This window comes from Pagrus pagrus (genome assembly GCF_965226575.1).
Source record: "Pagrus pagrus genome assembly, chromosome: 9".
In the NCBI taxonomy this organism is placed as follows: Eukaryota; Metazoa; Chordata; class Actinopteri; order Spariformes; family Sparidae; genus Pagrus; species Pagrus pagrus.
Genome location: NC_140193.1, coordinates 31443160 through 31458858, shown reverse-complemented (window position 1 = coordinate 31458858; position 15699 = coordinate 31443160). Strand labels below are relative to the sequence as shown.

At 39.8% G+C, this 15699-nt stretch overlaps 1 protein-coding gene across 1 annotated transcript in view; it reads right to left on the bottom strand.

Annotated features, from left to right (window-relative positions):
* The window catches only part of mao (monoamine oxidase), a 42387-nt gene that overhangs the window by 13445 nt on the left and 13243 nt on the right, over positions 1–15699 (bottom strand). The window contains exons 2-3 of the mRNA XM_084362385.1: positions 10917–11011; positions 9516–9653 (exon numbers count right to left, since the gene is read on the bottom strand). Of these exons, the coding sequence (XP_084218511.1) occupies positions 9516–9653; positions 10917–11011 (233 nt within the window). The remainder of the gene's footprint in view (positions 1–9515; positions 9654–10916; positions 11012–15699) is intronic.

The following is a 15699-nucleotide window of genomic DNA, read 5'->3' as shown; positions in this document are numbered from 1 at the left end:
CAAGAGAAAATGAAAGCGTGATCCAAAGTTTCCAAGTCTTTCATGGACAGGAATGGTTTTGATTTTGTGATAGATCTGAGATGGAAAATCAGAATCAAAGAAAACACCAAGATTTTTTTGCATGGGACTTTAAATTTGAAGACAGGGGCCCGATAATGGGTGCAGGGCTGAAAATAATGACCTCAGTCTTGTTCTGGTTAACCTGAAGGAACCTTTTTGCCATCCAGGATTTTACTATTTAAAAGGGAGTTAACACTGCCTCATCACTGACATTTTGCTTGACAAGTAAATTTGTTTCAGACCACATTACAAACCAGCTTCCCTCTAAAAACACAGCTACACAAAGGCATCACATAGTGATCACACAGTGATGCCTTTGTGTGAGCAGCCTACACAGAAGTCCTTTACTGGCATAAACAGCCCTCTTGGGCTCTTTGCTCAGGCCATTCCAGAGCAGTCGTGGTGTGGCAGGGTGCATTGTCCTGCTGACAGGGCACTGTCATCTGAGAGTGAGGTTGCAATGGAGGGGGTGTACTTGGTTTGCAGCTGTGTTTGGGTGGGTGGTGTGTGTCAAGTGGCATCCAGATGAATGCCCAGTGGAACACTGCATTATGAGATTATCAATGTTATTCACTTCACCTGTTAGGTCTTTTAATGTTGAAGCTATTACAGTAAGTGTTAGTGCAGAATGCAGGATGCTACTCATGTGCAGGTGTTTGTTTAACAGGTAACAGGCTACAGAGAGAAAACACTGCTGCTCTGCACTGATAACTATTAGCAGTATTAGCACAGTGCATATGTGTGCAGACACAAATTCATTAAAAGTCTCTACAGCTGTTAAAACCCCACTGAAAGCTGATCCAGTTGGGGTCATCAGAAACAGATGTCACTTTATGTGAAAAACAAACACACACTTCCTCATTTTCTTTTTTCACATGGTCTCTTTGTGTCACTCCATGCATCCTTGTGGGGAGGGACTCGGATGCAAGGAAAAGATGCAAATGAGGCTAAAATGGGTACACGTCAAGAGACTTGAGATGTATGTGAGTCCCTCTCTGTCCTCCCTGCATCCGTTATTAATATGGCAGCCTGGTAAGAAACATTCTCATATTACAGCTAAAGATTACACCAACATATGGATTTGTGAACATTTCAAGCCATAACAGGCTGTGCAGTAACAGCATTGTGATTCATTTTTGATCAGCCCTGCCTGATTTTACAGTCTGATTTTAATTCCATGAGCAGTGTCTCTTCAGATTCCCTTTCCAACACATTTGTTTCGGTCTGAGAAGCTGGTGCTCTAGTGTAATATCTAGTGGCTGCGGTGTTGTATCTTTAACCTTTAAAGGTACATGTCTTGAATTATAGTCACTGAAAACAGTCTAATTTTATATATATATATATATATATATATATATATATATATATATGTATATATATATATATATATGGTGAAAGGATCAGGATTTTAAGTCAAAGTCTTTAATTCCCTACATATGACCACGACAACTTAGATACAACAATAGATCCTATAGGCTACCAATAAATTAACACTCAGATCCATCGCCCTGTGTTAGTGTGCTTTATCACATATCTCTTTGTCAATAGGTAAAAATATTTCCATTTAAACAGTTAGTTACAACACAGTGTGACATAATAGCAAATCCACAAACAACAAAACACTTAACACACAAGTAGAGGTATAGAAACAGCCCTGATATGACTTAATGACTGACTCTGAAAGATGAATCAAGTCAGTGAACACTGACCCTCATAAAGTTTCTTCTTACACCAGAAGGCCTGCTGCTCTGTACTACTACTCTAGTTATAATCTGCTAAGTATCTGTTAGTATTATTTCCCAACAGATAACGCTCTGGGCACTTCAAGGTCGAGACTGCACTATTTTTATGAAGCATTATCAACAATAACCTCAACTCATAGACAGAAACAGACAGAGAGAGAAGATTAGATGTCTCAAATCATACAGTGTCACTGCTGTGCAGAGAACTGTCCGTCGCCATGTAACAACAGGTCTGTCACCATGGTGATGCTGGCCAAGTGAATACAGAAGGAGCAGTGCAGAGGAGGGGAGGGGCAGAGAATGCATGGCAGCATCTGTTTTCACATCAGTGAGCAGTGAGTCAGCCTCACTCAAAGGAGAAAGTATAAACCTAATGCTACATGGAGACACAGGTCCTGTATTGCAGAAAGGAAGGTGTTATACAGTGGAGTCTATAAAATAAACTAATCTCTTTCCTTTGGAGTACCACTACCACCACTGGCTCATTTTGACTTGTAAACAAACATCTATTGTCGAAATTTCCACTTTTACTCCTGATTATATACTGTGTTGACCTTAAAGGTCTAATGTGTAGGATTAAGGAGCACCTCGCACTGAGGCTGCAGATTGAAACCAACTGAACACTCCTACCCTACAGTGGCTGCTAAAAACATGAAAGGCCCTCTCTGGAACCAGTGTTTGGCTTGTCCACTGTAGAAACATGGGCGTGCGACTCCGTGGAAAAGGCCCTGCTTTCTCTGTAGATACTAAAGGCTCTTTAAGGTAAAGGTATACACAAGGATTCTGAGTTACAGGTGATTATACAGTAATGAAAACATAATTGATAATATTATATTGCATTTCTGCAAACAGGTCACCCAAAAATCACACACACTGGACCTTTAAAGTTGCTCTCATCAATATTTTTTGTCCTAACAATGGGCCAAAACACAAGGTACAATGTCTCTACCTTGCCAGGCTTTAAATGACGCTCTTGTAGCCTAACACACAATACTTCAACCAATCTGTGGCCTATGAGGAACTACTGGCAGCTACAGGCGTGGATTAGGTGTGAAGACCAGCGAGAGAAGTGGCTTTTTTTTGTAAAACAACAATGGTAGCTACTCAATATGTTAGAAGAAGTGTAGCTGCTATAGTATCAGTTATATCCAACACATTCTCACTCTCATTCGTCAAGTACAGCAGCTTGGTCAGTGGCCTTAAGCTTCAAACTATGACATTCTACCTACCCCTCTAGAGTCAGTTTTGCATGTGAAGGGCTCCATGGTCAAGTTAACATAATACGTAATATGTAACACCTTGCTGACAATCACATATTATGACTTTTGGACTTTTGGTTATTAACATTCTGGAATGGTTCCAAAACTACTTTGTAAGATTTAGGAAAAGATCATACTTTGGGTTAAAATAAGGGGTAGGCACCCCGGTAGCTTAGTCGGTAGAACGCGTGTCCCACAGAGGCCCTGTCCTCGCTGCAGCAACCAACCCGTGTCTGACCTAATTTTTACTGTCAATAAGTTAGTCTTTCAGCAACTCTAAATGAGTGCTAATGTTGCTTTGTCTGTTCACCATATCAACTTTATACCTTCATGAAATGTCAGTGTCAAGTAGCAAATGAATCAGTTATTGCAGGTTTAAGATATCTGTATGTCTCTACTGATGAACAATTGCAAATTGTAAGAAGTAGTGCATTTATAGTTGTGTCCATTTATATCTTTTACATTAACAGTAGATCAGGCAACTTCATTCATTTTAAGCAAGGCTAAGTATCACTGATAATGACACATTCACAATGAATTATCACCCAACTCTGCAGGTCTCTTCAGCTTTATGGAACATTATGCATTCTTTTTATTTGAATGCAAAACAACGCTCATCAATCCATTTACAGCTGCAGCAGGCAGCTGTTTTCATCACTAAAGCTCTAATAAACTCCCTGTGCACTACTTCCCCATCATCAAACAGCAGACATACAAAGTTAGCATCTAGCAGCTAAAGAGTAAGATATTTTCCTCAGGAGTTGGTGGAGACCAAAACCGGTCTAAAAAGGAGATTGAATGCTGGATTTACATTCATCATTATACCAGAAACACAGCTCCTAATCAACCACACTGTCTCTCAGCAGATGTGTCGGCCACGACATCTTTAATAATGTGATTTTAGCCAGATGTTGTGCATTCAGCTACATGTAGCCTTAAGTGATGACACATTAATAAAGAATTGGAAAATCTAGCTGAGGATTGGCTATTTGAGTTTTTAAAGATGATTTCCAATATGCTTTATCTTCTGATTGGTTCTGAAAAGCCAAGTTTTGCTTCATCACCTTTAAAATGACTTTAAAAGACCTGTCATAATTTAACTACAGTACTGAGTGTTCTGAAGTTCATCCTCAAATGAATTAGCATTTAATTAAGATAAATGTAATCTTTTATTATTTAGATGTCAGGTCATATGAAAACAGATAAGGGACTCAAGTTCAACACTACAACTATATAATTATTTCTTTAATCATTACAATGTTACGAATGAATGTAGTTAATCTACTGTACTTGCACAATCATCAGCCATTTCTCTCAGAGGTCCTATGAACGTGCACATATGCACAATATCCACACTGCTGGAGGAGCAATGGGACATCCCATGCTCTTTTTCAATCTCCGATGACCAGAGAGCATATCTAATCAAAGTCTGTTTTCCCATTTCTGATAGTGATACCTCATTAATAAATCCAGTGCTGAGAGCTGCAGCTGCCTGTAAGGCAATAGTTTGCTGATAAGGGAAACCATCACTGGCCTTTTGGATTACAATCGGCCATAGAAAAGCTGATTAGCTACGCGGCTTGCTTGAAAGCTAGCCCTAATTACACAATGGCTTGGCACACATGCTGATTTACTATTACTCCACTTCTGTCCTGTGAAGTAAAGGAGACACTGTCATACAGGTTAGACCAAAGCAAATGTCACCCTGCATGCTTTGCTCTGTCGGTAAGTTCAGACTTGTACAGTGATCAGAAAACTGACATACTGGTTTTGAGCTTATTCATCTGAATAGCTTCTTGGCTAATCCAAAGCTACTTACAGTCAAAACATGGTGTAGGGATACTCACGACAGCAACATACTTAAATGTTTGAACTTCCATGTAGTGAAGCATCGGTAACAGTGATTTATTCTCTGTTGTTGATTAGGGGGAAAATTAGTGTGATCAAAAGCTGTAAATGGAGTTGATACTATTAGTGATACTGCAGGAAGGCAGGTGAAGGATAACAGAAAAAACTCCCTTAAAACTTTACATGGCTGCAAAAAAGCATTGTTACTATCTGGGGATAGGCACGAAACTGACTGCATCCTGCTAATGTCGTACAGAATAGCACAGATTGTACCTAACCAGCCCAGTCACCAGGATAAAAGGTTGGCACTTAAACGTTTCTGCAAACCACTGATACTTTCACATTTGTTCGTGTCATAGACCATGTACCATATTGGCATTTCTACATTACGTTTCATATCATTTTCACATAACATTTTTATGACCTGACTGTCACATCAGGAGGTGGAGGGTATGGCGGTGGAGTTAGAGGCTTGAAGGCTGCCAAGCCAGTGACCGAATATTGAGACTGCGTTTCAACCTTTGCAAGCGTGACACCACTGGGTAATTTTAAGGAGACAATTTCCAGCCATGTTTGTGGCAACCATAACAGGTATTTTATGCCAAAACATGATTTTTTTTTAACTGAACCTAAAGAAACATAAAGTTACAAAACCCATGTCCTTATCATGATGGTTATTTGTTTGACGAAGACCCACTTGAGTAAAAATGGAACATTTTTTCAGCTCATTTAAGTTTCTGAACTTGAATCCAAGGCAAAATATTCTCAATTTTTCCTTTATGACAATAATGTAATACTCAAATGATCGCGGGTGGCACAATTCACTTTGCTTTATCACTGTTTCAAAGAGGTCAAAGATAGGGCATTCAGTTAAAAAATATCTGAGGCTTGAACTGCGTGGTTAAAAGGTGAGGCATTGCCTTGTGGTGTTCTTTTAAGGTCCCCCTATATATGCCTTTCTGCACCACACTCATGTTAAATTTGTCTGCAATGTTAATGCCATTGTTAGTCCCCCTCTAGCTGATGATGGTCATGCCACTTAATCACTTCCATGCCATGACAGATGGAGGCCCTTCTCTGACAGTTTCAGACCCTCAGATGAATAACTGAAACCTCTTGTCCTAAAAGACAGACAAATACTGTCTGACACTGATAGGAGTAAGCAGCTTTTGATGAGGCATGCTGCCATGGAAACCAGCCAGGAAGCTACGAGTGGCACATGTGTGTGAGTCTGGGTCTTGGAGTGGATCTTACAGAGATAGTAGCTAAGGAGACACACTCATAGAAGCTCCCTTGCAGAGCCCACATAACGCTTGACAACACCAGGGCTGCCCAGTCAAGTCCTTTACTAAACCGAAGATTTATTTTCCAACCGCTGTTGGTGCCAAACATCATGCTGATGACATTTCACAGCACTGCTAAAATAGGTCATGTCAATAGGGCATCAGTGCTAAGGACACAGTGGTAAGACAAGCAGCATAATGAAGACTATGAAACCATGCTTTTAACATATTAGTCCAAATCCAGTACGTTTAAAGCAAATGGAAAAACACAAAAAGTGTCACCTGCGTGATTTGAATGAGAGTGAATGACGTGAATGAAGTCTACCTTCCATTCTGTCGTGACCTTTAAGTCAAGTCACCTTAAGCTTTTCCTGAAAATGTCTGTTGTATGTGCCAGTCCGTTTGACATGACAGATGGATGAACATAGAAGTATACATTTACTTACAAGCCCATTGTCTCCTTAAGAGTTTAATTATTTTGTCCAAAATTTGAATAGTCTGTGCTAGTCATTCATTGTCCTTACATTCAGTTATCACCTGTCTGTATACACTGAACAAAAATATGAATGCAGCACTTTTGTTTTTGCTGAAGTCGAAGTAAAAGATTTTAAGACTTTTTTTATGTGCACAAAACAATTACTTAGAATCAGAATTTGAGCAGAAATGTGTTAAAACCCACCTTATTGAGCACTTCTTTGCCAAGATAATCCATCCACCAGACAGTTGTTGCATATCGAGATGCTGATTAAACATCATGAACAGTGCACAGGTGTGCTTTGGACTGGTTATGAAAAAAGACAATCAGAAAAATGTGGAATATTGTTCCACTCCTCTTAAGTGGCTGTGTGAAGCTGCTTGATACTGGCAGGAAGTGGAACACGCTGTCATATACGTCAGTCCCGAGCATCCCAAACATGCTCCATGGTTACATGTTAGTTGAGTATGCAGGTCATGCAAGAACTAGGAATGTTTTCAGTTTCCAGGAATTGTGGGAATTGTGTACAGAGCCTTGTAACATGGGGTCGGGCCTTATCATGCCACAACATGAGAAGATGGTGGTGGATGTATCTCTGCATTCAAATTGCCATAAATAAATTCCCCTGTGTTCGTTGTCAGTTGTTCATTCTTGCCCAAACCATAACCCCGCTCTGTTCACAATGCTGACCTTAGCAAATGACATTTTAGCAAACAATGTCATTCACTTAGTCTACTTTCTGCCTGGTACAGTGAAAACTGGGATTCATCCATAAAGGGAACCCTTTTCCAACATAAATGTGCTACATGCCATTGAAGGTGAGCATTTGCCCACTCACGTCGGCTGCAAAGACGAACTGAAATCAGGTCAAGACCCTAGTGAGGATGATGAGCATGCAGATGAGCTTCCCTGAGACACTCTGACAGTTTTTGCATCAGCTGTCTTGGTGGCCGGGCTCAGACGATCATGCAGGTGAGGAAGCCAGATGAGGAGGTCCTGGGTTGGCATCGTTACAAATAGTTGTGAGGTTGGTTGGATGTACTGCTGAATTCTTCGAAAACGACTTTGGAGACAACTTATAATAGTGAAATGAACATAAATTTTGTAGGAAGCAGATCTGGTGGACATTCTTGCAAATGGCATGCTGACTGCAGGAAACTTATGATATCTATGGCATTGTGTGATATGTTGTGACCAGTCCAAAGCACAGTTGTGCAATAATCACGCTGTTTAATCAGTCATGAGAAATGTAATTTATTTATCGCAGATTATAATATTTTTTTTATTTTACTTATTGGCAGCCTTTCAAATCATCTTTAACCTGTATTGTTTTTGCAAATTGACCATAGGTAGATTTCAGGCCGGTCCAGGACACAGTAGGTGCACGATAACTCTGCTGCTACAGTGGAAAACCCTTCTGTGGGTATAAAGCAGCAGTGGTCAATATTTACTTTATACTTATGACAAACACTGATTGGCCCTGAACTCTAAACAAGTTAGTACAATTTTATAGCTGCAACTAAGCAGCCTTTCAATAAATTATTTTTTGAAGCCTATAATACTGACGTTTTTGACACCACAGCCCTGTGGTGATTGATAAGGCAGAATTTTGTGTGCGGTTGTATTGGATCTCATTATATTGAGGGCCCTCATGATGTAAATACAGGAGGGCAGACTTCAGAAACAGGTCGCTATAAAATGCAGTGAAAGTTCATTTGTGTGTGCAAGTTTGTGTCCACACCCCCGAGACAGAAGTTTAAGGTCCATCTCTGAAGGTATGATTGAATGACTTGAAAACAGCCCATGTTGAGATAAGCAATCTCCATTTCCACTGCACGCACGCACACACACACACACACACACACACACACACACACACACACACACACACACACACACACACACACTTAGAAAGCTGCCAGCCACACTAGGCAGTCTAGTGATTTACAGCAGGGGAAGTTTGACCAGAGTACGTGGCAGCAATGGCAAAATCAAATCAGGTAGAGTAAACCAACTGTGTAAGGGACAGCAGTGCACCCACACTAATGAGATATGGAACAAAGAATAATAGGAACAAAGATGGCCTCAGTGTCTCTTTCTTCCTTCCTTCTTTGTTTGTGTTTCAACCACTCAGAAAAAAGAGAAACTGCATTATAGAAATCCCTCCAGCAAAGATTAGCATCTCCAGTCACCAATGCTAGTGAGTGGCTGGCTGCTCGGAAGACATGTAAGTAGTCACAGGAAGGACACAATGTTTACTTTTCTTCTGCACAATACTTCAGTCTTTTCTGAGCACCATGGAAAAGTGTCTGGGGGGCAAAGCAAGTGTAGCTGATGACCAGAGAGTAAGAGATTTAAGTGGCAGCTGAAGTTTGAATCACATTCCCATTACAGATTGTACAGCTCAACCATCATGCCTTCCAGTTACTGCAATTAAACTCAGTTGCCACTTCTAATTATCATCAGTCAGTTAGAGCAACAGCTTCGAGCATGTTTGATTTGTTTAATGACAAAGAAAACAACGGCTATGTTCACCCTTGTTTGGCATTTTTTCACCATCATTGGATGAGCACAGACCAGCCTGACCACCAACTGCACAGATGTTAAGGAGGCTAAAGAATTATTTACAAACAAGCAAATAATGGTTCACTAGTAATGTGGGAGTGCTAATGTAGGCTTATCGGTTGATGGAGCAAATTATTGCATGCAGAGCTCACACAAACCCATCTTGAACATGTATGGATCTGTCATATGCGTCGGCCTGCACAGATACGACATCAGCCAAAGCTTGGAGTAAAATATTATTTACCATCCAAAACAACACAGACAGATACTGGGACACACTCACATTGACATAATGCACCAGGTTCTCCTGCTCGTTAACTTTGTAGGTCTTTATGCCATACTCCTTTGCCAGTCGGAAGATGCGGTTCTGTGTTGGTCCGACATAAGCCCCGCCCAGATCAACCCACTTTGTCTCCTTATTCTGAAAAAGAAAAAGAAAAACACACCCTGAAACATAAAAAGACAAATGTACAAAAAATATTCTAAGATAATGCTGTATAAGTATAATATGATTTATTCTTGAGCTTCGAGACCACAGAGCAGCCTTTGACACTGTTGAGTCTCATTCCAAAGCTTCTCATCATAAAGAACAGACACTCTGTATGGAGTACCACATGGCTCTGTTCTGGTTCCACTACTTCTCAGTCCTTATATGTTGACACCAGGGGTAATCAGGACAGGATTGATTTCAATACTATGCAGATGACACCCAACTCTACATAGCTGTTGATCCAGATTACCTGACCCAGGTTTACCCCTTTGAAAACTGGACTGACAAACCAGTGGTCTTCATTATTGGTCATAAAATGTGCCCACAGTTAACTACACTATCCCAGTGTATTACACTACAGGCAGGAAATCTGAAAATCTGTTATCATTGACTCTGATCTAACTTTCATGCCGCATTTTAATTCATCAGATGTCACCGTGGGCTGTACAGTCCAGTCGTCATCTGCTCATCTACCGTCTTACTCACTGCATACGTCTCATTCCCTGCACATGCTGTGTGGGCGCAATGAGTTTGAATACGTAGAGCATGATCAGGCACAGGATATTCAATTATAGCTTGTAAATTTTAAGTATTTAAATTCATTTATATAAACATTTATTTCTTTTATCATTTAGCTATTGTTTTTTTTTATCTAGCCCTTATTTAACCTGGTTAGTCGCATTGAGATCACAGATCTCTTTTACAAGGGAGGCCTGGCCAAGAATTCCAGCAACACAGAGTTACAACAACAAATTAACAGAAAAAGTACACTCAAATAATCAGATAATCATTTGATTTCACCATAGTTCTAAAGCTGTTCAGAGGTTCAATATTCTGAAGCTTAAGTTCAGTCTGTAGGTTGTTCCGAGCAGTGGGTGCTGAAAACCTTAAAGCTTTGTCTCATAATTCAGTTCGGACTTTGGGACCAACAAATCGCAAAACATCAAGAGAACGAAGACTGAGACTTACTTTACTCCTCTTCTTAACTGTATAATGACATTTTGACCATTTTGTTTTTCTTTTTTAATATGTAAACCAATTTGAGCTGCATTTTGTGAAATACAGTTAATATAAAGTTTTAGCGTTTAAAAAAAAAAAAAATGTTTTAATAATAATTGTACAACTGAATTCCACTGCACAAAAAGTCCCTTTTAATAGCAGCATCTGCATTAGTGTCAGCTCTCCTGTTCTTACCCGCACAGTGAAGGTGCGACCACCGACCCGATCCCTGGCCTCCAGCACCACAGGGTTCAGTCCATTGGCTTTCAACAGCTTTGCTGCACTCAAACCTGCAAATGAAAGGATAAATAGAGGAGTGAGTAAGGACACGTATGATACACTTTCTGTACTACACAGGCAAGATTGCGCTTGTGTACTGCTTGTGCATGATTGTCATATGCTGGCATTGTTTGTTTTGAATGAGAAATATATGTGTGACTTTGGGTGAGTTGCTATTCCTTTCTTTAGTCTTAATCTGTAGTCTGCTCACACTAAGACCACACAGACGTGACAAATTTGACAGAATCGCGAAGTGCCACATCCTTTTTGAAAAACCGTTTCATCATATGAGGCTTACCCTCAGAGTTACCCTTCTTGATCAGGTAGGGTTAGGGATCTTGTTTCCCTTCTACGAATCAGCACACCATTTTACAATTTCTAGCAATGTCTGTTTGAATTGTGTTCCTTTATGCTGTGTATATTTATGAATAGATTTTTTATGTATGCAGGTCTCTTTTGAAAAATTATTAAGTGAAGGATTTCCAAATAACATTTGCCTTTTGGATGACTTGGCTTTATTTTGAGAGAGCTATGGGAACGATGAGAGAGCAGGGGGATGGGGAAGAAGGAGAGAAACTCTTCCACATTAAACCTCAAGCCAGCTGACCTGCTGATCATGTGAGGGAGAAGAGGGCAGAGCAAAGAGTAAGTTAAGACTTTCACATATACTGACTTACTGACTGACATATTGACCAACCATAAATTCTGGCACATAGGCTAAGGCAACAGCTTTTACACATTGACCTCAGGCAAGCCCTGTCATAACTGTAATTGAATAAGACATAACATAAATGCATTTAGGCATGAACACACATATGCAGGAGGATTAGTGTGCAGCATATGCCCCAGCAGCACTGGACTATGTCAGTGTAGCAGATGTTTAAAGGCCTGCTGTAGAGCACATATTTCAGCCATAGACAGAAAGTGATTTATATATGAGAGAGATAAATGCTTACTTACAAAATACCACCAAAAGTATGTGGACACCAAAACATCATACCCATATTTGATTGTTGAACATCTCATTCCAAAGGCATGGGTGTAACAACAGCCTTAACTCTTCAGGGAAAGGTTTCCACAGGATTTAGGATCCTGACCGCAGGCATTTGAGTTCAAACAGAGTTGCCAAGTGGGAAGAACTGTTTGGTTCAGAAGTATTTATTTTCCATTTCAATTTGTTTTTTAAAATACTGTGTATCTTCAATGCAACTTAATCTATGAACACAAGAGTCTCCTGACAACCCCCTAGCTATAAGTTATAGCCACCACTTATCATCCCTGTCAGTTTGTCATGGCAACTACAATACCCATAAGCCTCAGCCATTGTTGCTAAGAAGAAGAAGCCAGTCAGAGGTGTGATAGTGGCAGGATTCATGCTAAATAAACCGAGAATCCAGAAGTAAACTGATTCAAACTGCAGATTGTATTATTAGTTTTCTTAACAGTGTAATATTTAGCTCTGTATTATACTATAATATTAACACACTCAGTAGCACTGTACATGACATTATTACCTCTGCCAAGGAGGTTATATTTTCAACTGTGTCCGTTTGTTGGTCGGTTGGTTTGTTACACAAAAACTACGTAACAGATTTCCATGAAACTTGGATGGAGGATGGACCCCATTAACTTTTGGTGCAGATCCAAATAAAGGGAGTGATCCATTCATTTTTTCTCACTTTCTTTTACATTCTGAGACATTTTTGCTCATTTCACAGGAAATAAAGTATGGATCTTAATAAAAAATCAGGTGTATTAAGGTGACTGGTATCTATGAGTGAGTATAAAAGGGGACTGCTGGGACTTGGCAAAGGTATGCACTCTACTGAGTGCCATGCTACTTTTAAGTTCTGTGATTGGAAATTAATCTTGGGAGTCATAACTGGCTTGTTGCTTGTGTTTTTATGTACACAGCTTTGGAACCTCTATTTTTTTTTTTTTTTTTTTAATCAAAGAAACAAATATTTTACAGTTGATAATCTTTAATCCTGACGTTCAACTGGGAGAGTTTCATGCCAATCTAAGCGGTAGAAGTTGTGAGTCACCTAAAATTGTCTCCAACAGGTTGAATCCAACACCACCCACAACTGAGGACTGGCACGGAATAATTCTGGAAATATTCAAAATGGAAAAACTGACCTATTGTTTGAGAATCCAAAAGGTTAAGTTCTATCAAATTTGGGAAAAATGGATTGAATTTATAACCCCGATTCGAGCAGACTTTGTATGATCCCTCTGAAGTTCTTTATTTATTTATTTATTCATATTTGTTTACTTTTATCTTTTGTCAACTTACTATACCTGATGGAAATAACAATAAGCAAGTTCCCTCACTTCAATGTATATAGTTGCCTTTTTCAAGATTGATAATGTGTTGATGCATAAAATGCTACTATGCAGGTTGTAAGCATGTCGGTTGAAGAGAGAGTCTAATGTGTGTAAATGTGCTTAACCTTTCATACCTAGGGGTATATATAAGGACATGTTCTCAGGAAAGTGACAATGGTTGCTCACGAAGGATTAGGAGGACTGTCCTTTACCACACAATCTGTGTCCTATGTTGACTCTTGTTGCTCACCTGTAAATGGTTGCATAATCAGGAAAAGGACTATGTTAAACACCAATTTTGTATTTTTGTACTGTTGATTCTGATGGAAATGCCTTTTCCAAACAAAATAAAAAATGAAAAAAATAAAAATTGTCTCCAACAATTTAAATTAAATGGGACTTTTGGAACCAGGGCCCCCCTGATATATCCCCTTCCATTTTGTGACTCTTTTTACCCCAAAGGTATTAGATCAGGGCTCTGTGCAGGCCAGTCAAGTTTTTCCACACCAAACTGAGAAGAACCTTGTCTTATTTTCTCGGTGGCTTTATGATGTTGTAAAATAGAAAGAACCTTGCCACAGAGTTGAAAGCACACTATTGTCTAGGATGTCATTTTACAGGTACAAGGTTTATTTATTGATCATTTTACAACACAGGGTTGTGCAATTAAATGCAAGTTGTAGTCTTTTATGCATGACTGTTGATGATGAGTTCAGGAGTCTCACTGCCTCAGAAAAGAAGCTGCTTTATGGTCCTGTTATGGCAGCGGATAATTCTGTATCTTTTGCTAGACAGCAGCAGGGTGAACAGACTGTAGCTGGGTGGGTGTTGTCTTTAAGTATCTTTGGGCTCTGTGCAGACATTTCACTTTACTGATATCACTGATGCTCTGTAGATGGTACCAGTGATGTTCTGGATGGTTTTAATCACCCGCTGTAGAGCCTTTCTGTCCAAGGCCGTGCACGAACCAATGCTTTCTATTGCTTCCCTGTAAAAGTTAACGCAAACTTGAAACACCAGGGTGGAGTTGCATGAAGGTTCTAAGTGATGTCAATTTCCAGGAACCTAAACTGTTCACCTGCTCTACCTCAACACACAGATGTATACAGGGGCATGTGTCTTCGTGTCCTTTCTTTTTAAAAATCAACATGCGGTTTTGTTAACAATGTGCAGTACGTCCTTCTCTGTGCACCACCATGAAATACTGTTGCTTTCCTTCGATATGATATGATATTTATGCTGTAACATAAACAGAACCTTTTACTGAAACTAGGACCCTAGCCCAAACCATTAAAAACACCCCCATACTGCCATGAGTATACAAAAGTATATGTATGTCCGTATGCTTTTGGCATGTGCCTGACCAAGTTTGATAAATGCAGAACACGACAGCAGGAGCTAGCTTACAACAGACAGCAGAGAATGAAACAGCTCAGAGCTGAACTCTCAGCAGGTAGCCACATCTGTGCAAATAATTTCCTGGACTTCACCCCAAATTCCCTTATAACCGCCCCATCTTCACTTCCTTCCCACTCTCTCCTTCCAAATCCTGCTAAAGCTATGTTGAAACTAGCCAGGTTTATATAAGTTAAACCAGTTTGTTCTGTATTACCCAACTTCAGCCTTTCTTCATTGTACAAACACACCCACTATTCCAGGCTTTGGAGAAAGCATTAGCCCTGACCAGAGGAGGCTCACAAATCTTCCCCCGTTAAATTGATGCTATTACCTTCGCTCAGCTCAAAAGGTCAGTGTCTGTCTTCGAGAAACAAAGAGCATCTGTGTGCATCTCTAGTTTATGCCTACAGCTATCACTGCAAAAAGTAGCATCCTGTTGGGATATTGCTTTGATCAGAAAGCTTGTTTGTCTTAATTGAGACATCATTTTTTATAATAAAAAACCCTTGCCTACAGATCAGTGAAGCTACCATAACTTCAAAGGACTGACTAAACTCTCTCCTGCTGTTTACCTCCACCATGAAATGAAGACACGAGTAAGCTGAAAAAATCAAAAATCAACTTCAGCTATGAGGAAAAGCAGAGGGGCGGATTGAAATTCAACTAGAATGAATTAGAATGAAACAATAAAAGGATACACTTTTTATATTTATCCTATTATTATCTATATCATTACAGAATGTGCAGAGATAAAGATTTCAACACTGGAAAAACATCTGCAGTCCGAGAGTTGTTTCTTTTGCTGCTACACTCTGACACATCTGACAGACAAACTGCATACCACACACTCACAACCAGTCACAACAACATTATCCTGGTGCAATTGGTGTGTCTGCAAAGTTTAAAACTTGGACAAAGATTAAAAGGGGCATTTGCCAGGTTGAGATACTGCACAGACAATCAGGGTAACATT